This window comes from Chaetodon trifascialis, chromosome 3 (assembly GCF_039877785.1).
Source record: "Chaetodon trifascialis isolate fChaTrf1 chromosome 3, fChaTrf1.hap1, whole genome shotgun sequence".
Lineage (NCBI taxonomy): Eukaryota > Metazoa > Chordata > Actinopteri > Chaetodontiformes > Chaetodontidae > Chaetodon > Chaetodon trifascialis.
In genome coordinates this window covers 17,921,993-17,945,170 of record NC_092058.1, presented here as the reverse complement: position 1 = coordinate 17,945,170, position 23,178 = coordinate 17,921,993, and the positions used below count along the sequence as shown (strand labels likewise).

The 23,178-nt window shown below is 41.1% G+C and overlaps 3 protein-coding genes across 3 annotated transcripts; 1 reads left to right on the top strand and 2 right to left on the bottom strand.

Moving 5' to 3' along the window:
- Positions 1-388: 388 nt before the first annotated feature.
- Positions 389-9,063, bottom strand: avil (advillin). Its single transcript, XM_070958775.1, has 19 exons — positions 8,979-9,063; positions 8,567-8,665; positions 8,286-8,360; positions 7,875-8,071; positions 7,684-7,792; positions 7,485-7,595; positions 5,812-6,017; positions 5,642-5,720; positions 5,370-5,468; positions 5,040-5,193; positions 4,827-4,927; positions 4,332-4,469; positions 4,074-4,232; positions 3,768-3,947; positions 2,210-2,367; positions 1,796-2,129; positions 1,639-1,707; positions 1,075-1,185; positions 389-502 (listed from the first exon to the last, which is right to left on the bottom strand). Exons 2-19 carry the CDS (start codon positions 8,624-8,626, stop codon positions 389-391), a joined length of 2,454 nt encoding a protein of 817 aa, XP_070814876.1. The 5' UTR covers positions 8,627-8,665; positions 8,979-9,063.
- A 3,803-nt stretch (positions 9,064-12,866) lies between these two features.
- Positions 12,867-15,434, top strand: olfml3b (olfactomedin-like 3b). The gene is made up of 3 exons (XM_070959067.1): positions 12,867-13,030; positions 14,074-14,359; positions 14,603-15,434. Exons 1-3 carry the CDS (start codon positions 12,932-12,934, stop codon positions 15,385-15,387), a joined length of 1,170 nt encoding a protein of 389 aa, XP_070815168.1. The 5' UTR covers positions 12,867-12,931; the 3' UTR covers positions 15,388-15,434.
- A 2,484-nt stretch (positions 15,435-17,918) lies between these two features.
- cdk2 (cyclin dependent kinase 2) lies at positions 17,919-22,434 on the bottom strand. Its single transcript, XM_070959614.1, has 7 exons — positions 21,960-22,434; positions 20,444-20,521; positions 20,218-20,338; positions 19,930-20,100; positions 19,532-19,633; positions 19,204-19,407; positions 17,919-18,905 (listed from the first exon to the last, which is right to left on the bottom strand). Exons 1-7 carry the CDS (start codon positions 22,073-22,075, stop codon positions 18,801-18,803), a joined length of 897 nt encoding a protein of 298 aa, XP_070815715.1. The 5' UTR covers positions 22,076-22,434; the 3' UTR covers positions 17,919-18,800.
- Positions 22,435-23,178: the final 744 nt, after the last annotated feature.

The window sequence follows — 23,178 nt, the reverse complement described above, 5'->3', positions numbered from 1 at the left end:
CTTTAGTTTTGTTTTAATGATCTGCTTCTGGCTTGTTTGTTTGTTGTTGTTTCATCGGGACTGAAATTCTCCACCACAGAATTAATGTAATGTTAAATCACACACAGCAGACTGAATAATACACTTTATTATTTTCTCTATGATTACAAGAGCTCTCAGTTAAATGGTGTCAACTGTACAAAATTAGCACAGGTTAAAAAATAATGACCCATTCCAGACTTGTATTCCAGTGATTTGAAACAAATGTGTGAATCACAATAAAAGCAGACGATGTACAAACATTTATCAAAAATTAGGTTAACAAGGAGATTGAGCTAAAGCAGTATAGGGGACACACAGAGACGCCTGTTGTTGTTGTCTTTGAACAGTTTCAAGTACAGAAGTCTGATCAGAACATCCCCTTTTCTTTCTTCATGTTGAGCTGTTTCCACCGCGGCAGGCTCACAAAGTCGTCCTTGGTGATCCCAAACACGATGCTGAAGTCCACGTCAGAGAGGTGTTTCTGAAAACAAGTGAGCGACACTGCAGCTTTCTTTTGCTTGAGATGATGAAACACATCAATCTGTCACTAATACCACTGATACCACACAGCAGCAAAGCATCATGCTTAGAGCGAGGTCCACAAAATGTTGAGTGCTTAACTAATTAATGAATAAAAAAGACTGAATCAAACAAGAAACATAATGATTCTCACTTGAAGTCTTGGGATAAATTTAATGGAGGTTAATTTTTCTAATATTTTCCCAGGAAGTTTGACATTTCTTACTAAGTACAGGGAAAATAGAGACAGCAGGTCAGCTAAACATGCAAAAATATGCCATTTATCTGCAGACAGCCTGCAAGCCAACATATATGGAGAACGAAGATCCCAATGATTAAGGAAATAATTAATTAATCTTTCATGTGACATTTGGAGGCAACTGCTTATTTTGTTTTTTTGGTTGTTTATTGACATGAATTTCTTGATAAAACTGTAAAAGCTCCAAATAAAGCTTTAGCTTTGATCCTCTGATGAGTATGTATGTATGTGTAACACACGCACGTGCGCGCACACACACGCACACACACACTTACCTCTTTCTCGGAGGGGTCAACACCTTCAGGCAGCTCGCTGGCGTGTTTGTTGATCAGATCATCAGGTGGAAAGGACTGATAGTTTTTCGCACTTTCAACACAGTTGTGCTCCTAGAAGAAGACGTTCAGATTCAGGTTAGAATTCTTAATCTGAGTGTCGTCATCAGCATGTTGCTGTAGCTTCGAACAGGCTCTTAAAACACATTTTGAGTTTATGGATGGTCCATAAGATTAGCAGAGTTTTTGACTCGCTGTCATAACTGGTGTACATCATGAGGTGAATAGGTTAGAAATTCATCATGATCAATGATGTTGACCATGTAACTGCAACATTGTCCCTCCTATCTGTCCCCTCATTTCCTGTCACCTTTACATGCCCACGATCAAAACAAAGGCAAAAATCTTCATGGGTAAACATTTGAGTAAAACCTTTATTTCAACTGTAACATGAGCATGAAGGAGAATGGAAACATTTCAGCAACCTTTATATTAGACAAACAACAAATGAAATTAAACCTGTGTTGTCTGATAAGCTTGAATGACTTTAAAAAAGACTTTTCATACCGTTGAGACATCAACAGGTGACACCACATCTCCCAGCTCCATCTTCAACTCCTCGTAGCTCTTTCCTCCCTACAGAAGGCAGAAATGTTTCTCAGTGTATGTTTCTTTAGTCATCAGTGTTGATGTTCATGCTCTGAGTCAAAGGAAAACCACTCACACTCCATTTGGAGGGGTCCCAGGCTGTGAACCACCCAGTGAAGGTGGGCGGCTCAAACCCCTGCTTGATCAAGATGATGGGGGTGTCTGGGTCTCTGGTGCCCGGGTGGGTGCGCAGGTACTCCTGGCTCGTGACCACTGCTTCTTTGCGCTCCACTTCATTGGCCTCCTTGCCGATCCAGAGAAACACCTGGTCCCACGTGTCCAGCAGCATGACATCATCCTCACAGAGGTCGTCCTGCATGAACTGAGTCACTTCGGTCACGATGAAACGGCCCGTCTTATTGGAGCATTCGAACAGCCGTGGCTGGTGGTCTAGAACTGTCTGCTGTAATCTGGAGCAACAGGTGTGAGTGTTACCTTCGCTCTACACTCATGAAGCTTATTTTAAATATTAGACTTGAGTCAGCATCACCTCCTGTCACTCGCATAGGGAGCCTTCCCTCCAAGCAACTCCCAGAATTCAATGGGCTCCTGACCCTCTGCTACAATCTCCTCAGAGCCTCTCTGTGACCTCTGGCCAATCACAGAGCTGACCTCCTTTGCCATGGCTCTCTCATCTCCACTTGATCCCTGATGACAAAGTGAACAATAATGTTAAGTTTGACACTTTAAATGTGATTTGGATCAAAACAGTGTTTGACTCAAGGAAACCTGCCCTTCCCGTCGAAGTATTTTGAGTACAACCCCCAAAACACTGTGTAATATGGAAATTAAAAACAAAATGTTGGGATTTTCAAATCCTTTTAAAACTATATTAATTCAAATACAGTACAAAGACAAGATATTTGATCTTTCATAATGCACCACATATTTTCAATGGGAATCAGATCTGGACTGTAGGCAGGAAGTGTTCCTCTTTACTCCAGAAGACACGACATCAATGATTTCCAAAAACAATTTGGAACGTGGACTCATCAGACCACAGCACACTCTTCCTCTCTGTCAGTCCATCTCAGACTTCTCAGAGAGGTCTGCAATGTTTCTGGATGTTCTTCATACTGTATATGGCTTTCACTTTGTCTGGTAAAGTCTTAATTTACATTTGCAGTTTGGTCGCATTTCCTTTTCCTTTTTCCTATATCCTTTATGCAATCCTAGTTTTTAATGCAGAGAAGCTTGAGGGATCAAAGGTCACAGGCATTTACTGTTGGTTTTCAGCCTCATGTGCAGTGATTTCTCCAGATTCTCTGAATCTTTGGACGATATTATGGATTGTAGGACGTGAAATCCTAAAACTGTGCATTGAGAAATGTTCTTAAACTATAGAACTACTTGAAGTTGTAGTTTTTCACAAAGTGGTGAACCTCTCTCCATCCTTGCTTGTGAATGACTGAGCCTTTCCAGGATGCTCCTTTCATACCCAATCATGATACTATCACCTGTAACCAATGAGCCTGTTTACCTGTGGAATGATCCAAACAGGTGTTTTTGGAGCATTCCACATCTTTCCCAGTCTTTAGTCACTCCTGTCCCAATATGTTTGAAACATGTTGCTGCATCAAATTCAGAATGAGTGTATATTTCCAAAAAACAAGAACGTTAAATACACCCAACAGTCTGAACATTAAATATCTTGTCTATGTACTGCATTCTTTGGATTCTGCGTTCCACTTCAGGTGAAAGGTGTGGGATGGGGATGAGGTCAGGGCTCTTTTTGGACCTGGCTTATTGCACAAGGGCATTGTCATATTAAAACAGGAAAGAGCCTTCTCCAATCTCTTTTCTTAAGTATCATGCACTCTGTAGCATTAAGATTTCTCTGAACAGGACTAAGGAGCTGAGACCAAACAAGAAAGCAGCCCTGCAAAAAAGCAGACAAACCTTTCTGGATGTGGGTTTCTACATACCTTTGGCCAAGTATATGCATATATATTTTTTTTACCTTTATGTGAAATAGATACACAGATGTGAACAAACAAAAACACAAAATAGTACCAGAAAAGCTCATTGAAAAGTATAATCATATTCACCTTTCCACACCACAGATAAACTCCTGATTGGCTCTTCAGTAAAAACACATCATTGGAGTTCAGAGAGGTGGCCAGAGCTGGAACCTCAAAGGCTTTTGTGTTGGATGGATCAGAGCCGTGGACCTGGAACAACCTTATCGGTGGTTCTGGGTCAGAGGACCCTTTTCTAGATGTGCCGCCCTGACAGAAGAAGGAGAATCTGCACTTTTATAAAAACTATATACGCCTGCCAGAAATAGCATTTTTTCCCTTTTGATATAACAGATTGTTTCCAAAGAAATGATCATAAGTGGTCAATGGTCCTACCTCGAAGATAACCATTTTACCCTTGAAAATGGCCATAAAGTGTCTTGGTTCTTTGCCCATTGTTACTCTCACTTGAACTGGCTCGTCACCGTACTTCTGGTCCAAGTCCACAGCCTGAAATGCTGAGGCTGCCAGTTCATCCTGTGTGGCATGACGCCCCTGAAATATGAAGTGGTAAAGTAGTTCAATTTCATCCTATAATACAACGACAATCAGACAAGCAACAGATACATTTTTTGTTAGCAACCCACTACTCACCTGCCATATGTAGAGCAGGTAACACCTCTTGCTGTTAACCAGGTAAGTGTAGAGGATCAGGTAGCAGTCCCCCCCGTAGAAGTATCCGTACCATTCAGGGTCCACAGGGACAAGCTCCAGATTCTCAATTCTCCAGACCTGAGCATGTTAAAAGAGGTAAATTAACACTGAATCACAAATAGCAGAAAGCTGCTGCTGCTGCTGCATAGCTATGTGTGTCTGTCAGGGTAGTAGGAGTGTGACCTTGCTAACTCTGACATTTTATGACTGGATGTTTGTCATGTAACATACCAACATTAGCATGTATGACTGAACATTTAAAGTATTGTTGCATTATTTTTTTTTTGTTTGTTTATTTTTATTGACGATTTAGCATGTCACAGTTAACATGGTAACACCATCGCATTAAACATGTCAGTGTTACATTCTTGCATTTAACATGTTTGCACTTAGTATATTATCACAATGTGCAGATGTGCAAATTGTCACACATACCTCCACTTGACCTGTGCCATTGTCCACCATTCGCTCCTGTGCAGCGACCTCTGGCATCATGTGCATCAGAGAGGCATCAAATTTTTCCTGTGTGATGTGAGCTGAAGCAGCATGTGGTCACAAAACAAACCAAGTGATTTTTTTTTTTTTTTTTTTTTGAGGAAGAAGATGATTTTTGCAATAGCAATTTTGGAAATTTAAGACGACACATACCTACTTTCCCTCTTGTATGCATTTTGCCCAGACCTTGAGTCTGGTCCCTTACAGTCCACCTCTGGAACAGCTGCTTGAAGAGAGCTGACTCTGCCCCATCATTCACCGTCTCCACATTTGTGGTGATTGGGTAGTTTTTCGCTTTGATGAACTCCTATAACAGCCAGTCAAGAAGAAGCATGGGAAATACACCCAGCTGCCAGTTTATAAGAAACACCTAGCTTAAACTAACACAGTGTAATACAACAATCCTGCAATAAATCCTCCCTGTCAGGAGTAAAGGAGTATAAGCTAAGGATACATGTGAACGTCTGGCGTAGAGTCACTCACCAAAGCTCTGCTCATAGCGGCCTGTCTCTCAGCTTTGTTTGCTTTCTTCCCCTTCCACACAAAAATCTTCGTTCCTCCCTGATCCAGGAAGTAGCAGTCCTAAATAGATGATTTCATTGAGTTAACATGATCAAATAATTTCATATTATCAGTCAATAAACTATTTTATCTTCACTCCTGGAGTCGTGTGAGGCCAAGTGCGTGTAAGACTAGATGTGGCCATAACATGTGATGCATGCATCCTTCATTCTGTCAGTCTTGCACCAACTCACATCATGGTTGAGGAGATCTTGAATCAGTGGTCTGGTAGCGACTTCTGTGACCTTCATCTGCCCATCAGCATCTGACACACTGTGAAACAAAAGCACAAATAAATAAGAAGTAGCATATAAAACTTAGGGTGGACGTAGATGAATCCTCATCACAGTCAAGAGCTGCTCACTGGTAAAGTGTGAGTTTTGACTTCTGCTCCTGGTCAGCAGTTTCATCTGGAGGTCCCTCTGTCAGCTCAGAGGTTCTTTCTCCAAGAGCAGCGTTCAAGACGTCCATGATCTGAGGCGAGCTTGTCTCTGCTTCACCCTCGATCACCTTGATCTCTGCCCGACCTCCTCTCTCTCTGTCCCGGATGTCTTTGGCCAACAGCATGCCCTGAGAATCAGAGGTGCAACGAAGAAAAACTGCACAATCCAGATATCTCAGAATAAAATTTACTATCAGATATCAAAGAAATATGCTGCAAAATTTTAGATCCTATTCCAAATCCAGAGAGATGTCATCACTGTGACAGTCTCATTGCTGCTCATTGTATCATATCATGTCACTAGCTGATATATGTGCCATTTTTACTCATTCAGTAAAACAGTTTTCATCAGCACATAAACATCCAGTCTCATCGATTATTATCTGACAACATTTAATCGCCTCTGGGGCTAACGGCCAATGATTTGAGCCTTCCAGTGTTGCCATCAGATATCCAGATAATGGTTAATGGATATCCAGGCCAAGTCTTCCTCTTCCATATGTTGGTCAGTGTTTATAGTCTGATTAGAAACTTGATTCAAAGACAACATTTCTGCAAATCTCTGCGAATAAAAAGTTAAATCATCAACAGAAGATAGCCAATAGGTTCTGAGAATTTATTTCAGCCAATCGTCCTTCCTCTTTCCACGCAGCCTGTTTACCTGCATGCAACCAAAGCCCACTCAGACAACATTAATCAATAACATTTGGACAACAAATGGAAACCTGAACACCTCTGATACCAAAATCTTGTCCCTTCACAGATCACCAGGTCACGCACCACCAACTACTGATCGTGGTGAAACTGGATTGTACTTAATGAGAAAATGTTTCTGGGAGCCAGAACCAGGCTCAGCAGCCTCTGTGGACATCATGGCAGAGGCGAAGAGATAGAAGAGTGTTAGCAAACTCACTAGTTTTTGATCATAAGTAATATAATCATAATAAATGCATGTGTACAGTGGTGTATAAATGAACTGCAGTAGGAAACTGTAGGGCTGCCAAATCACAAAAATACCAGCTTTTGCACAATGTTGCTTTAAATGTGTGGTAGACAAAATGATGTAAACACCTAAAATATGGACATCAATGACCTAAAAGTTTCAGTCCTCACTGCATTGCTGTTATATGGTTTGAACTGTGTGTGGGGAGGGATAATGAATCACTCAGAGCCTCCTGCCTTTTTGTGGGCAGAAGGAAATGAGCTTCGACTTTCCATAGAGGTTTAATGATGATATTTAGATCTGGTGAGAGCCGGACTGAAAGGATCCAACTTTCTGCCAGACTTGTTTCAGGGTCTGTACCTCAAATAGACTGTATATATCAGGAGCATCCAAATAAAATGCTGCACATTGACAAGACACAAAGACAGGTTCAAGTGTCTGTTCATGGAACTTTTCCATTCACACAATCATAAAACATCTTGTAATTGTACCACATATACTGAAAAAGAAGTTAAGAGTGAAAGTCGAGTCGAGTGAGTGAGCACTAAGAGGTGCAAAGGGTTCTTATGTTCTTTCTATTTTTCTGCTCATACATGTTCCCATATGCACCCAACAATACACACAAGCACCTGCACAGTTACAGAAATCTTACTTTAAGCTTCTCCTGTTTGTTACTCTTGGGTCCGTTCCACTGAACGATGGTCTTGCCAATATCTAACAAAAACACGTCTCCTAGGTTGAAGCTCTTCCAGCTCATCTCCACCTGAAACAAATTCAAACAAAAAGCACTCTCTCATGCAGCACATCCTCTGTCCCATGGTGTTACATAACCACTGAGAAGTGTGGCTCACCTCCTTCGCAATCACTCTTTTCTTCCCTTTGACATGAAGCAGTCTCTTAATGTCATAGGTGTTGGTTTCAGTGTGCCTCATGCCTGATGCAACTCCACCTTTCTTAAAGCTTAACAAGACAGGATCATGATTTTTATGGTTTCTTTGACCGTGTGTACACCAGGGCCGACTGTGACGTCATTTTCACTCACATTATCCCTTGTTTGAAGTAGCCCTTAAAGGCATCAGACTCATGGTTCTGAACCTCGCGGTGCTGGACGGGAGTGGAGCCCAAAAATTCATCGAGCTGGATGGTGTAAACAGCAGCTGCACCCTGTTCATCCTGAGTGGAGTGGGAGCCGATCCAGTAGTGGATATCATAAGACAGAGAGCTGCCCACCTTCTTAGTCTGGAGGCATGCAGGAGTGGAGTGACAGTGGGGGTGGGTGGTGTTAGCTGATATGCTACAAAGCTAAAGGAAAAAGCATTCTGTCTCTTCTTTGTCATTCAAAACAAATAAATAAAGAGCAAAGGCTACAAATACAACAGCGGGTTTTACTAAACAAACAAGCAGCCCAGGCATTCAAAACCACAATGATTCATTAGTCACCCCGCAGACTTACAGACAGAAGTACGTAGCAGTCACCCTCATAAAAGTTTCCATATGATTTCTCAGGGAGTTGAACCAGCTCCATTTTCTATTGCACAGAGGGAAGAAGGTGTCCATTTACTTTTATGTCCACCAAAAAAAGAGAAAGAAAAGTGTGTTGAGGAAAACTTTTTTTTTTTTTTTTTAACATCAGCGCAGCTGTTTCAGTCATTTGCTCCTATGGTAGCAGCCTTCTTTTTAGACTCTCGTCAGTCCACAGTCACTACTGAAGCAACAGCTTTAAAATCAAATTACCTCAACTCTCCAGATTATAATCCCAGCGCTGTGAGTTACTGCTCTGAATGTGTACTCCATGTTTGCTGGATGCAACTAATGCTGCTTGGTTTTCTTTTTCTGGAAGAGAAAATCATTATGAAATCACTGATGCAAAGCTCCATTATCGTTATTATTATTATTATTATTATTATTAGTAGTAGTAGTAGTAGTAGTAGTAGTAGTAGTAGTAGTAGTAGTAGTAGAATTAGAAAATCGACTACAAATTCCTTGTACCGACCTACAACTACACAAACATTTGCATTGTTTTAAAATGGAAAAAAATATCTTGCACAAAATGCACAAAATAAGATTTAAATCCAACTGAACTAGAAACCTACATCAAGCCAACATGATCGAATGACATATCTCAGTGTAATCAAACAGAACATACCTGGTATTCTTGTTTGAAGATGTTCCCGTAAGTCTCTATGATGGTCCAACAGCTGATCTTCTGTCTGATAACAAGAGGCCGTGAGTCCTCTTCCCCTCTCTGCCCCTAAAAGATTTGCCTGTGTTTGCATGTTTCAGGACCTTCCACTGTGTCCTGCCAATCACTGAGGAAGACATGAAATCCTGTAGGCAAATATGCTGAAAAAAAAGACTGACTCATATTCAAATGCACACACACACACACACACACACACACACACACACACACACACACACACACACACACACACACACACACACACACACAGTAACGACGATCATGTCCATTCATTTTCCAGCCCACTTGGCCCTGTTCCACCACAATCGCACCATATATGGACATATGTACAGCTGAATAGGTCAGCTGTCTATAAATTAATTATTCTAGTTATTAATAACAATTATTGTTTATCTATATCATTATTAGCAGTAACATTAGTAATCAAGCATTATTTTTAGTATCATTATATACTTTATATGTCCACTGAGCATGCTATAAATAAAATGTGTACACTTTTACACAGTCATACACACAGATACACACTAAAGCAGAAGAGGTCAGGCCGATGGGTTTGTTTGACAATATGTAGGAGACAAAACAACGGTGATGCCAAATGTGTGGACCCGTCCTGGTCCAGTCTCCTGCTGCGAGGGGCTGGCCTCCTCCCAAATGTCTGCAGAGGGCTTACATTAAGAACGTCTGATGGAATAAAGAATGAATACAAAATGGAAATTTTATTTTAACAGATCTAGCAGACTTGGAGAGGACTAGTGTGTGTGGAAAAAGGTTATGCAAAGCCTTTTGAGACTCCAGAGGGAGCTGTGCAAAGTCTGATAAATTGCCTCAGGTGATGTCACTTGAGTCAGCATTAGCTGGGTTTGAAAGTGAAAAAAATATCTGGGGCGTGCAGTTAGAAAGTGATCTTATCAGACCTTTATAGCCTGCTCCTCATCTCTGCTACAGACGAGCAGCCCAAGGCTGCACTAGCTGCTCCTTAATATCTGATTGAACCGTCATCATCACGTCGCATTGTGGGAAATGTAGGCATCAGGTTTTGACAAGGACAAGAACTACGTGGAATGAAAAAGATGATATCTCTGGCTATGCTGCTTTGGTTTTGATCCTCTTTTTTAACTGTTCACAGAAAAACAATCAGATTTAGTGTTTTGTGTTGTTTTGGCACCTGTATCCTCACTTTTTTATCAAGGAAAATTAAATGAATAATAATAAGACCCCTATGCAAATAAACACGTTGTTAAACAAACAAACCTCAACAAGTCACAGTGTAAAGTGAGATAAAGGACAGTCATAAAGTTGACGCACACTACCATGAACACAGTGACCGTATTGTAAATGAAGACTGAAACAGTGAGCCTTTAGTTGTAGCAGCATTAAACAGCAGCAACATCAACTGTGTAATTCATGTGCATGAGGATGAGACGGCATTAGAGCCCACAGGCAGACTGACAGAGGAGCTACAACCCTGCACAATAGAGCACTGTTGGCAGGAGGAAATGACATGAAAAAGATCTGAGAGTTTAAAAAAGTGGTCACCAGAACTCAATGGAGTTTAGACATACACACACACACACACACACACACACACACACACACACACACACACACACACACACACACACACACACACACACACACACATTGTTGTCATTCTAGTCAAAAGTTTAAAGGCGCACTGATGTAACTCCACCTCAAACCTCGCCCGATAACTCTGAAGGCGTGAAAGGTTTCCATGCAGTGCCTTAATGGCTGCCCTACATGCTAGAAAAGGGTCTGGAACCGTTTCACCAGAAATGTATCACAACTTTTTGGATGCTGGTGCCCAACCACATACAGCTGGTGCCTAGCTTTCTCCAAAAAAGAGCTAACTGACACATTCCTCTACATAAAAGAAAGAGTCGTGGAGAGGTGAGAGTTCAGGTCATATGCCGTCTTTCATAGTTCTTGGTTCGATTGCATCAGTTAGTTATAGTCTGAGAATAGAAGCTGCCATGCTGTCAGCGGTGTTAGTGCCAGTGGGCAGTGTGCAGGCAGACATACTCAAGTGGTGCAGAAAATATGGAAATGCAAAGCAATTGCACTGTAGTTTGTATAGAATGGAATTAATAGTTTTGATTTGCAAAATCAATTTTCCACTCCAGATGCTCAGGGTGCTATTTACAGTTCATAAAAATCACACAAGAGAGCATGAATGAAAGACAGACAGAGCTAGTTACAGTTGTATAAATCCATCTTTTGTCATGTCTTTCCTCCACAAATGTCTCTCTACAGGAAACCATGTCATCTCGTTCAAAACCGCCAAAATAAAATGAATTAAAAATCCTGTGCGAAACTAAAAAGGACAGGAAGAGTATCATGCTATTAATTATAGCCCGTTTGGCTCAGGGTGAGTTTTAGAGCTAACAGGAAAAAAACGGAGGTGTGCAGCAATGTCAATACTGACTCTTGTGTGGCAAGTGAGACCAGAGACAGTGTGAACACTATTCCCTATTTCCCCAGTAATTCACTGCTGGCCAAGCTAACTACTGTTTTTTCAATACGACAGACATGAGCCCATTATTACAGCTGTTCCTGTGCACATGAACAGCTGGAAAACTGCTGTAACATCACCAAAAAAGCCTCATGAATGAAGCTTTCAGAAAGAAACTCTTTACATATGTTTCACATATTATTTAGATTATGTTTTTTCCAATACCATATTGCTTCCTGTCCACCTCTCTGTCCATTACTTACGTGCTTGTTTACATCAGATGGCTCGTCGAGGTTATTCTGTGCTGTTGTATTTCGGTGCAGCAGCGTTATTGGCTATGATAGGAGCAGCATTAACTGTGTGAATATTTTGTGTTTTTAGTGGTCTATAAAAGGGTGTCGAGTGGCTGGTTAAGGATTTGCAGATGTTTCACAGATGATTTAGGAGGTCTGTCGTGCCCACAGCACAGTGAGTTGTGTTTGTGGATATGATTTGCAAGGTTACATTTTATATGTGCTGTTTATACAATTATCAATTTCCATTTTATTTTCATTGCCTGATGTATTGAGCCTGTTTCCAGATGTATGACTTATGACTTTTAGTTATTAAAAAATAATCTATTGTGTCAGATATATTGTTTTTTAGTTGAATGGCTTCACAGTCTCCTGAGCAACACTAATATCCTCATGGAATATGTGTTCGGCTGTGTGTGAGCGTCACTGCTGCTGTTGTGGCAGTGTGTCCTTCATATGTTGTCAGATGTAACTTGTGTATCTTGTTTCCTGTCCAGGGATTAATGAAGTTAATCTGTCTGCTTTAATTTCATTAGGCACATTAGATGTCCACTTTCACCTTTCAAAATAAAGATACCTGTTTGGATTCAATATCTAAGAAATTCATCTGCTGGTAGAGTTCATATCAAGCTGCACAGAGCTCTTCATTCACTTTCTTACAGAGTTTAAACCATGGGTGACTTTCTGAAGTTGGTCACAGTCCTCAGTCCATGGCATTTCCCTTAGCACAGGAGAACAGTGCCTCACTGACTCCCACTCACATTATGTTTCCTCCTCCTACGTAACTTGTGGTCCAGCACCACATTAACGTGTGGCGCAGGACCACACATTAAAAACTTCCTGCCCCATCAAAGTCACACTTACATGCAACCATCAGACTGTATATTGTGGAGTTTTTTTTTCAGTTTGTCAGTCAAATAGAAGCTAAAGATTAAAAAAAATATATATATATATATATATATACTGTCTTTAGGGACTGTATGCTTCCAACTACACCAGATGTTTTTGGCTCCTCCCAGACAGCTTAGTAAAACATTCCAGCCCACCTCTGGGAATCTGCTGGCTCCTCCACACTCGCTCACTGAGCTCCAGTCAAACGTCGACAGGACCTAAAGAGACTGAACTGACACAAAATGAGAGGATTTGTTGTCTTGGTTAGTTTGGCCTGCTTTGCCACCGCTCAGCACCAAGCACTGATTGACTACTTGGAGCGGCGGCTGCTCGCTATAGAGGTAAGACTCCCTTCACCTCCCTGCCGAGCCCTGTGCTCCAGAGTCCCTCTGAAAGGAAACTTCCAGGGACAGGGCAAAGGCAATGGAATGCAGATGTGGGCAAATCCTGAGGAAAATGCTGGATAATGCAGCTCTCTGAAAAGTTTTGGGATTATGAGCTTCTTGTCTGAGTTCAGAGACTGAGACGAAAATGTAAAGTTTAAAAGTTTGATCAGTTTGATATTTGTATATATTATGGCAAAAATGACACAATGAAAACAAAAACTGCTGTTTGTCAAACTTAGATTATTGGAAACCGTAAAATTATATGAAGGCTGGTTTATTTTGTGGAGTTTTGCCATATTGGCATTTCAAAATGACATTTATCATGATGATCAAATCAAAGTAATTATTTCACAAACAACAGATTAAACAACTTTTCCTGAATGTGTGGAAACTTATTGTTGAGATGGATAGAAATATACCTCCCTTAGTGCTCCAAACATAATGAACAGACTGCTGCTAAATCATCAGCAATATTGCTACTCAGTTATTCTGTCTTAATATTGTGGTTCTGTTTGCATGAAAAGGTGAAAAATAAAACAGCTGATGGTCACTCTATCAAACAAACCTCAGTTTCTGTGTCGCTCTGTAATGAAGCGTTATACTCTGCTGATCACCTGTAGAGAAAATCTCTTTTCATTTTTCTCCTCCACAGCAAGGTCAAAGGTCAGGGTCTGCCACTGGGTGAGCTGGTAGGATTTCGTGTTTTGCTTGAGGATATTTGAGCAGGGTGGATACTTGCCACGTGTGGGCTGAACCTGGTTCTTTGAAGGATGAGTTTCCTTCTTATTATGCCCTTCTGTCCCAGTCTATTTACTGAGCCTGAATAGAACATAAAATTATGGCTTTTTCAAAGCTCTCCAGAACTGCATTTATAGTTCCTGTAAAACAAATATACATGAATTGCTCACATTACTGAAATACAGCCTGGTAAGATAGAGTGTGAACACTTATACATAAAACAGCACACATAACAAATCTTATGTCACCTTTCAAAACAGGACCGGATCTCTTTGTGGCACGAACAGACCACGCGCTACGCTTCAGAGCTGCGGGAATTGAAGCAACAGATGGTTTCCCAGCTGGAAAACCTGGATAAAGAGAAAGAGACACTGAGAACGAATCTGGACAGTGTGGGATCGCGGGTGGACCGGGTGGAGCGTGAGCTGGACTACCTGGAGACTCAGAACGGAGCTCAGCCGTGTGTGGATGTGGACGACAAGCTGATCGAGCAGCAGGTGACGCTGGTGAAGGAGAAGCAGAGGGCCAAGTATTCAAAGTTATCAGGTGAGATATGCTGCACACGGACAACTGAACAGAGCAGAATAAACACTGTACTTTATTAAACCCAAAGCACTCCGTGTTGGATTGTTTGAAAAGTAAAAAAAAATCCAAGTTTTAACGCTGTAACCATCAAAACAATCTGATAATCTGAAGAAGATCACATGCTTAGATGATGACGTTATGATATATTTCAGTGTCAGAAAGCTGTTGCCCTCCATATAAAACTTGTCACCCTCTCACTTTCAGACTGCAGTGACATGATCTCCAGCATAAAAGCCATGAAGATCTTGAAGCGAGTTGGAGGGCCAAAGGGCATGTGGACCAAAGACACCAGCAGGGCCTCTGGGAAGGTCTACATTTTTAATGGGACAGACGAAGACACCATCCATGAGTTTGCCACCATACAAGACTTAACCCGCTCGCTGGGTCTGTCTCAGTCCAAGAGCCTGAAGCTGCCGTCCGCCTGGACAGGAACGGGACACATTGTCTACAACAATCACGCATATTACATAAGCCAGGCTGAGGAGATAATGTTAGTTAAATATGACATGAAGAACAGCTCTGTGACTGACACCGCAGTGTTCCCAGTGCAGGACCATGTCCCAGTGTACGGCCTGACCCCCGAGACAGTGATGGACCTGGCTGTGGACGAGGAAGGCCTGTGGGGCATTTATGCCACGCGGCAGAACGAGAGGCACATCTCGCTGGCTAAAATGGACGCCAAATCGCTTGACATCGAGCAAATGTGGGACACAAATTGTCCAAGAGACAACGCAGAGGCGGCTTTTGTCATCTGTGGCACTTTGTACGTGGTGTACAACAGCAAGCAGCCCGGCCGCTCTCGTGTCCAGTGTGTGTTTGATGTCAATGACATGGTGACCAATGAAGACGCACCGCTGATTTACTTTCCAAAGCGTTACGGGACCCACTCCAGTCTGAAGTACAACCCACAGGAGCAGCTGCTGTACGCCTGGGATGATGGCTACCAGATCCTGTACAAGCTTGTCATGAAAAAGAAACTAGAAGTTTGAGCAAAAGAATCCACCACACCGTCCTCACAAAGCTTCCACACACACACACACACACACACACACACACACACACACACACACACACACACACACACACACCCTTAAAGGACCAGGCCAGTGTTTTTACAAGTTAGAGCTCTTCAAATCACGTGCACTTTATTTCACTGCTGACCATTTATGACACATGTTGCAGAATTTCAGACTTTTGAAACTGTCTTTTCTGTAAAACATTTTAAGTCCAGACTGATTTTAAAAATCTCAATAATTACATAGCATTTTAGAGACACTATGACACGTTAAACAACTTAAGCAAGTGTTTGCCACATGATTTTCACACCATACAGAAATGGATTGACAGCGATGGAGGGTCTGAAAAATACACTCAAAAATACTCCAACATGGTACGCAAAGTAGTCAGCAGTGACGTTAAGTATTGAACAGTTGTAACATGCAGTATCACTGGTATGGCTAAAGGTGCGGGACTATATCTTTATACTTTCATACACTCTTTGACGTGAATGCAAACGGTCATCTCTGTGTCTGCTGGTGCGCCAATTCACTGTACTTACCTGTGATCTTTTGTGCTACTGTTTCTAAGGTCTTCCAAGACAAGGTTACTTTAGGTTTTGATGTAAAGCACTAGTTTCTCTTTGGTCATGCTGCAAAAAAAAGGACACGTCCTACTTAAGTGTGATTATAATATAGTAATTGTGTAATTACTATAATTTACAACACCACTCACTTTGATCGCACTAACAAAATCTGTCCATCTTTGTATACTTTACATGCCATTTTGCTGTCTGAATAAATGTTGATAACATAAATCTGAGTAGCACTGCATGAAAACACTAATTTCTTGTTCGTTTTAATTCAACCTTAGTTCTTTGCCCTGGTCATCTGTGTCCTCCTGCAGTCTTTGCAGCCAGGGGAAACCATGAGGCTGGATGAGATTAAGATGTGTAGCATCTATAAGAATTCAGTGTAAACACAGGCTTAGTGTTGCTGAACTAGCCGGTATATAACATTTATTATAATGTATAAAAGGCGATGCTTAGTTTACAAGATAGCATAAAAATGTATTTTGCAGCTTTATTAATTTATCATTCATCATGTCGAATGTAGAGACTGTTTAAAAAAAAACAAATGTCATAATCAAAATATCAGTGCTGTCACAATAGCAGGCAGCCTCAAAGTGTCAGTAATATAACTGGGATATATGCATTTATTGTTCCCACACGTTGAGCACATATGTAATAAATTACACTTTTATTAAATGAAATAATCAAAATTACCAAAGAGCACTGCTGTTTGAGTCATGCATCTCATATAATGCAATTGTCTAGTAATTTCTACATGAATATGACATGTCCATTTCTTATTGTTTGCATTTAATCTGCTCATTTCTCCACAATCATCTGTTCCTACTCTGCCTCTACTTATTGTTCATTATGAAATAAACTACACCTGTTAACGAGGAGTCTGTCTTTTTCTGTGTACAAACTCATTAAAGCTGGCATGTGTAAAAGTGAAAAATTTTAGACTTTGGCGCCCCCAGTGGCAGCATTAAAAAAAGACACTGGTAGACAGCACTGCAAGATGCATAGTTCAAACTTTCAAATGTTTTATTTCATGAGTTTTGAATGTGATTTTACCTTATATGAGTTCATTATCTAATTTTAATGCAACCTTGATTCCAAATGTGATAACTTGCTTATCATTTTTGACATATATTCAATATCTTTAATATTTCACCTCATCATCTTCATTGATTTCTGTAAATATCTGCTTATTCTGGATTTGATGCAGCAACACCTTTCAAACATGTTGGGACAGGAGCGACTGAAGACTGGGAAAGATGTGGAACGCTCCAAAAACACCTGTTTGGAACGTTCCACAGGTGAACAGGTTCATTGGTAACAGGTGATAGTGTCATGATTGAGGAGGTGGGGATGGAGGTTCACCACTTTGTATAAAGGATGTTACTACACGGGCTCATGAAGACTTCATAAAATTGCTCTGTAAACAGCTTGTTTGCAAAAGATTTATGTTTCTATTTAATGTTTTACAGTGTCAGAGCTTTTAAGGAATCAGGGTTTTATATACTTGAATACTCAGAATATCACTTGCACTTTGTCTTTTCTTCCTGCCTTTTTAATCTTCAAGCCGGCGTGTTTCTTTGCATATTTTGACTTGTTTCCTGCCATAATAAAGTGGCCATAATAGAGATTTCACCACCTGCTTTACAAACAGGCTACCAAAACCATCTCTCATGGGCTTGTTAACATGTTTGACAAGGTGCAACCTGTAGAGGTGGGCTGTGTTCATCTCACCAAAGATTAGTGAAACGTAACAGTAATTGGATTTAACAGTGTGAGACATCGTTGACTCTGGTACTTGCGTCTTGGAAACTTTTTGGCCTTAATTGCTTCACTTGGCTCAGGATCTGTTGAACACGTTCACTCTGATGTGCCCTGAAACGAAGTGGCTGTTGCTCAGACTCGAGACCAAAATGATCCTCACATGAACAAACGGTAAGTTATTTAAACAAGTTTATTTTTTTCAAACCGTAAATAAACAATATCCATAAAAAACACTTCATGAAGTCTGAATAAAATCAAGAGTAAGAAAGATGCAACAGCACAATCAATTCTGTAAAATCTGAATTACAACAGAGAACATTTGTATTTCTGTCTGTACAAAGCTGAGAACTTCAGTCTGCTGAGTAATCCTGACAATACTTCACTTTTCTGTTCACCAACCAAGAAGTGCTGCTCTCAAATCACTTCAAGACACTTTACAGCCAAATGTTGAAATCAACTGCAAGAAAATCGCCCTGAAAGAACAAAACTGCAATCTTGATCTTTTAGCATCAACTGTTTCACATCAGCTGACGACGAGTGTTATGACAACTTGTGCCGAGAGCCATCACCACATCTTTCACTCAGCTGCTGCTCAGCCTCGCAAAGCACGACATCTGTTATTTGCACTATCCCACAAACTTACTTAATTCGAACTACTAGACTATTTGAATTTGGACATCCAAAAGCCAACATATCTCTCAATTGGGAAATTTAATGGTAGATAACTAAAATGTGTCTGACCTCCCAATCAAAAATAACATTTACATCAAATATGGCAGCTGCACATAAATATGCAAAATAACGATATTGAAAATTACAGTTAAACATTCAGAACTATTAGAACACGACGGCTGAAAAATCAGCAGAACCCTCGGGACATCTATGGTCTAGAAAGCTGGTTTTAGGTATTAACAAACATCCAATAAAGGATCCAATGTATCCTGTAATGTCCACTTTTTTCTGCCCAGTCCACTCGCAGATATGAAGAGAGGTGAGGAGGTCCTTATTGCTTCGACACTGTTTGCATTAAAACGGCCTGATATGCTGCTGGACTCAAAGTCGCAGGTGAGGAACTGGCATGGTGACGTCGCGGAAGAATCTGTGTACAAGGGCGTTTTTGGCAGACAACCTTTTGTCTGGATCATAATTCAGCAATCCCTGCAAAAGCAAAGCCAGAAGTGGAGAAACACAGTCAAACAATGTGGAACGAGTACTCTCACATTAGATCAATCTGCTGCTTCACGGGACATGTGTGTCTGATTTAGTTTCATTTAAATACAGTAATTCAACAGAATATGTTAAATAGATCCACACTAAGATGAATCACTTGTTCCTTGACTCTGTGGCCTTTTCAACACATAAGAAAACTTTATTGTTTTTTTGCCAATAACATGCAGACAAACATAATGAGACAGAGGTAATTCATGCTAAATGAATGAAAGACAAATGTTCTCACTCCGAGCAGTTCTCGTCCGTCCTCATCAAGAAGAGGCACCACTTTGGATAAATCCTGCCGGGCCCACTTAGGGAAAGACGGTTTGTAGTCGGGCATTGACGTCACTCCTGGCCAGACGGTCTCATCAGGCGTGCCCAAAGTGCGGAAGATTCGGAACAACTGATCGATCTCGGAGTCTCCGGGGAATAAGGCCCTCCTGGTGATCTGTGCGACATTGGACAGGGAGGTCAGTCTGCTGGTTCGATGTTATATTTGATGCACTGTGTGTTGCGTGCAGTGGAGCTTATCAGGGGTGCAAACTGGCGATGGCACAAAAAATACACATTACCATTTCAGCAAAGATGCACCCCAGACTCCAGATGTCGACAGGGGTGGAGTAGTATTTACAGCCCAGGAGAATTTCTGGTGCTCTGTACCAAAGTGTGACCACCTACGAAAAAAGCACAGAAGCAAGCTTTTCATTAGAAAAATACAATTCTTCAGGGAAAAATTACTTAAGTATCAACAAAATCCTTCTGAAACAGCTTTGTTTAATAACACACAGCCCCAGAAATACAAACAAACTTGAGTAACCTGAGATATTTCTACGGTTAGCAAATGTTAACTACACCAGAGCACTCGATTTCCTTAGAGGAAGAACGCTGGAGTGCACTTCAAATCATATAACGCGGTATTTTTCTCCAGAGGCCTGCTGACACGGATGAATGTGGCGGCCGTCCACGTTACCTCGTGTGTGTATGTGCGAACTGGCACCCCGAAGGCTCTTGCCAGGCCGAAGTCGGCGAGCTTGATCTCCCCCTGGGCGTTGATGAGGAGGTTCTGGGGCTTCAGGTCTCGATGAAGAACCCTGTGAGAGTGGCAGAAGGCCAGGCCTTGCAGCAGCTGGAAAAGATAACTCTACAAACACAAAAACAACATGTGCCTTGGTGAGTCAACTCAGAAATCCAGAGTTCATCTATTTGTGATTATTCCAGATCGAGACAGATTTGTTTTATAAATCTAGCAGAGCTTCACCTTCACCAGAGGCAGCGGGATACCGGTGACAGAGGAGGAGTCCATGAACTTTTTTAGGTCCTGATGAAGGAACTCAAAAACAAGGTAGAGCTTGTTCTCGGTGTGGATGACGTCCCGCAATCTGAAACAAGTTAACAGGCAGGCTGCCTTAAAAACTCACAGAAACAAGCGACATGAGAAGCTTGGAAGCAGGATTTAGCTCAAAGGTGCGACTTAAGGAACTTACTTGACAATATTTGCGTGACTGAGTTCTTTGAGAAGTGAAATCTCTCGGATGGCAGTGCTCGGTACACCCTCTGTTTCCCTGTATGAAGAACACGGTGCATTAATCACTTGCAGGTTATAATCGTGTTTTTTTCATTTTCTTCTGCCTGGTTAATGATTTTGTAACATTTGCTGCTTTCACTGTGATTTTCAAAGTCAGTTTATCTTTTGTATGTCTTCAGAGGACAAACAGCCAAAGCATTCACAACAAAAGTAACTTGAAACTCTTGAGAGACGTCCACTGGGGAACGATGACCAGCAGGTCTATAAATACATCACCGCCAGCGCAGCGAACATATCAGCCAACAAAAGCACAGCAATGCCTTTTCTTCCTTTGGACTGACACAAAGGTCAGAAAACACTCGATAAACAAAGTCACCAGCGATACTTCTGGGCACAACATTGCAGCAAATGAAAATTTTATAAATAAATAACAATAAATGATTTTGATTGTATGCCGACACAAAGTATGCATGTTTTTTTTCCCACAATGCACGTGAGCACAGCTGCAACGATTAATCGATTATCTGTCAAGTATTCGATTTATCACCAAATATCTTAGTTGAAAACTCTCTGATTTTAACTTCTTAAATGTGAATATTTTGGGGGTTGAGGCTCCTCTATGATAGTAAACTGAACATCTTTATTTATAGACAAAACAAGACATTTGAGGACGTCATCTTGGGCTTTGGGAAACGCTGATCAACATTTTTCACCATTTTCATAGAACAAATAACTCATCAATTAATGGAGAAAATAACCAACAGATTAATCAACAATGAAATGTATCACCTAGGAAGCTGCTTTTAGGCAATAACCAATATCAATTAAAGGATCCATCATGTCCAGTGATGTCTTCAGAAGCTCAGAGCAGTCCAACCACAACATAATGTTTGCTTTCCAGGCTGTGCGACTGGGAGGATTTTTAGAGATGGGCAACAGAAAAACTTTCACAAGGAAAAAAAAACTACATTTCAAAGTCAGAAAATGTTTTCAGTAATGGTAAGACAGAAAGTATTTCTTAATCATACTGTGGCCCCTCAGATAGATCTTGGGACCCCTGACCACCAGGCTGCAAACCACTACAAACACACCTACCATAGATTGTGGGATCTTTCTTACAACATGCAGTTATCAAATGTCAAATATAAGAGCTTATATGTGCAAGGATCATATGAGTAACGTTAGTGTGTAAAAGTAGCTGAGATTGCAGTTTTAAACCTGCAGGTAAAGAAAAACACTCTCACCACAGTATTTCTATGTATTTCTGTCAAACAGTGCAGGACTGATGGGAGGAAGCGCCGCAAACTAACGCGAGCTGTGTGCAAACAGCATTTAGCTGTCACACCCTGGAGGAGCCCGAGGGAGGCTCAGACAGTTCAATCACACCTGAAGCAAAGACAGTTAGCACCGGCAGCGTTAGCTCGGCCTCCCGCTGAGTCCGGATGATAACAAACAACAATCTGATCTCCACTTACGTCTCGAGCCTGATTTTCTTGAGAGCAACAGTTTCTCCGGTTACTTTGTTCTTGGCTTTGTACACCACTCCATACGTCCCTTCTCCTATCTTTTCCACCTTCTGAAACGTATCCATTCTTTAAGGACGAAGAAGAAGAAAGTAACCGCAGGTTTGTTGGTTGTTTAGCGAGTTAGCAAGACTGCCCTCTTTGTGTGTGAGCTAGCTGCTCGGTGGCTACACAGACAAACGTTAACGAGCAGCGCGCAGACCGACATATAATTAACTGCTCCGCTGGCCCAGTTCAGACGGTCCGGTAAACTACAGCCAGGGGGCAGCGGTCCTTCGGAGGATAAACTGTCTCAGTTCAAAACAGCAAAACACTGTGGCATCAGGTCATTTGTTGGCCTTAATAATGATAATATCCGTTGATATGTGGATTAGCGTGGCGGGCGCTCCTCTGTGGAAAACACTGAACCAACACAGCAGCGTTTCCCGCGTTACCCTGGGAGCGTTAGTTTTTGTGTTCAAGACACACCGAGCACGGCAGCCGGGTGGTAATTCAAAGTTTGCCGAGTTGGCCCCTAAAAAGCATTCCGCCAAGGGAACGGCTGTGTAGGTGACTGGTGCTAAGAAGTAAGAAAATGTCTTTTTAAAAAGTCTGCGCGTTGACTTTAAATTCGTGGTTTCAATGTCAGTGGGTGCAAATCGAGAGATAAAGTCTTGTTGTATCGGGATAAGAAAAGATAATCCAACAAACACATCTCCAGGTCACATGGTGAGACGCAATGACGCTTTACGTATTCAACGTCTGAGGCGGAAGCAGCAGCGTGACAAAAAAAGTTAGCAGTTGTAAAGGTGGAAAAGTTAATAAGAACATTTATTTTCTCAGCCACTGAGTACAATTTTGATTTGTACTTTATTTGAGTTTTTCCATTTTCTGATACTTTATACATTTCAAATGGAAATGTTGTACCTTTTCTCTGTTACATTTATTAAATATCTTTAATTATAAATTACTTTGCAGACTCTGACTCAGATTAATAATGCAAAATCTAATAAAATGAAAACAAATATATTATGCATTATTCATAGGTTAAGATAAGGCTTGATTGATTTCTGGGTCAGCTTTCCAGCTGCAACACTGAAGTGATGTACATATTAATGCATTAATTAATTATTCATAATTATAATCTAGAAATATAATATACATTATTCTAAAATGCATGAGGTAGGTAGAT

Bases quoted from the DNA above. Each gene is read 5' to 3' on its own strand.
- avil (XM_070958775.1), bottom strand. From the start codon at position 8,626: ATGGAGTACACATTCAGAGCAGTAACTCACAGCGCTGGGATTATAATC. The intron at 5,194-5,369 runs GTGAGTGACTCT...TGGCTGTTATAG, and splicing joins CCGCTATGAGCAGAGCTTTG to GAGTTCATCAAAGCGAAAAA. The intron at 3,948-4,073 runs GTAGGACCATTG...TTCTTCTGTCAG, and splicing joins GTAAAATGGTTATCTTCGAG to GGCGGCACATCTAGAAAAGG.
- olfml3b (XM_070959067.1), top strand. From the start codon at position 12,932: ATGAGAGGATTTGTTGTCTTGGTTAGTTTGGCCTGCTTTGCCACCGCT. The intron at 13,031-14,073 runs GTAAGACTCCCT...CTTTCAAAACAG, and splicing joins GGCGGCTGCTCGCTATAGAG to GACCGGATCTCTTTGTGGCA. The intron at 14,360-14,602 runs GTGAGATATGCT...TCTCACTTTCAG, and splicing joins CAAGTATTCAAAGTTATCAG to ACTGCAGTGACATGATCTCC.
- cdk2 (XM_070959614.1), bottom strand. From the start codon at position 22,075: ATGGATACGTTTCAGAAGGTGGAAAAGATAGGAGAAGGGACGTATGGA. The intron at 20,101-20,217 runs GTGAAGCTCTGC...TTGTGTTTGTAG, and splicing joins TCCCGCTGCCTCTGGTGAAG to AGTTATCTTTTCCAGCTGCT. The intron at 18,906-19,203 runs GTGAGAACATTT...TTGCTTTTGCAG, and splicing joins ACGGACGAGAACTGCTCGGA to GGATTGCTGAATTATGATCC.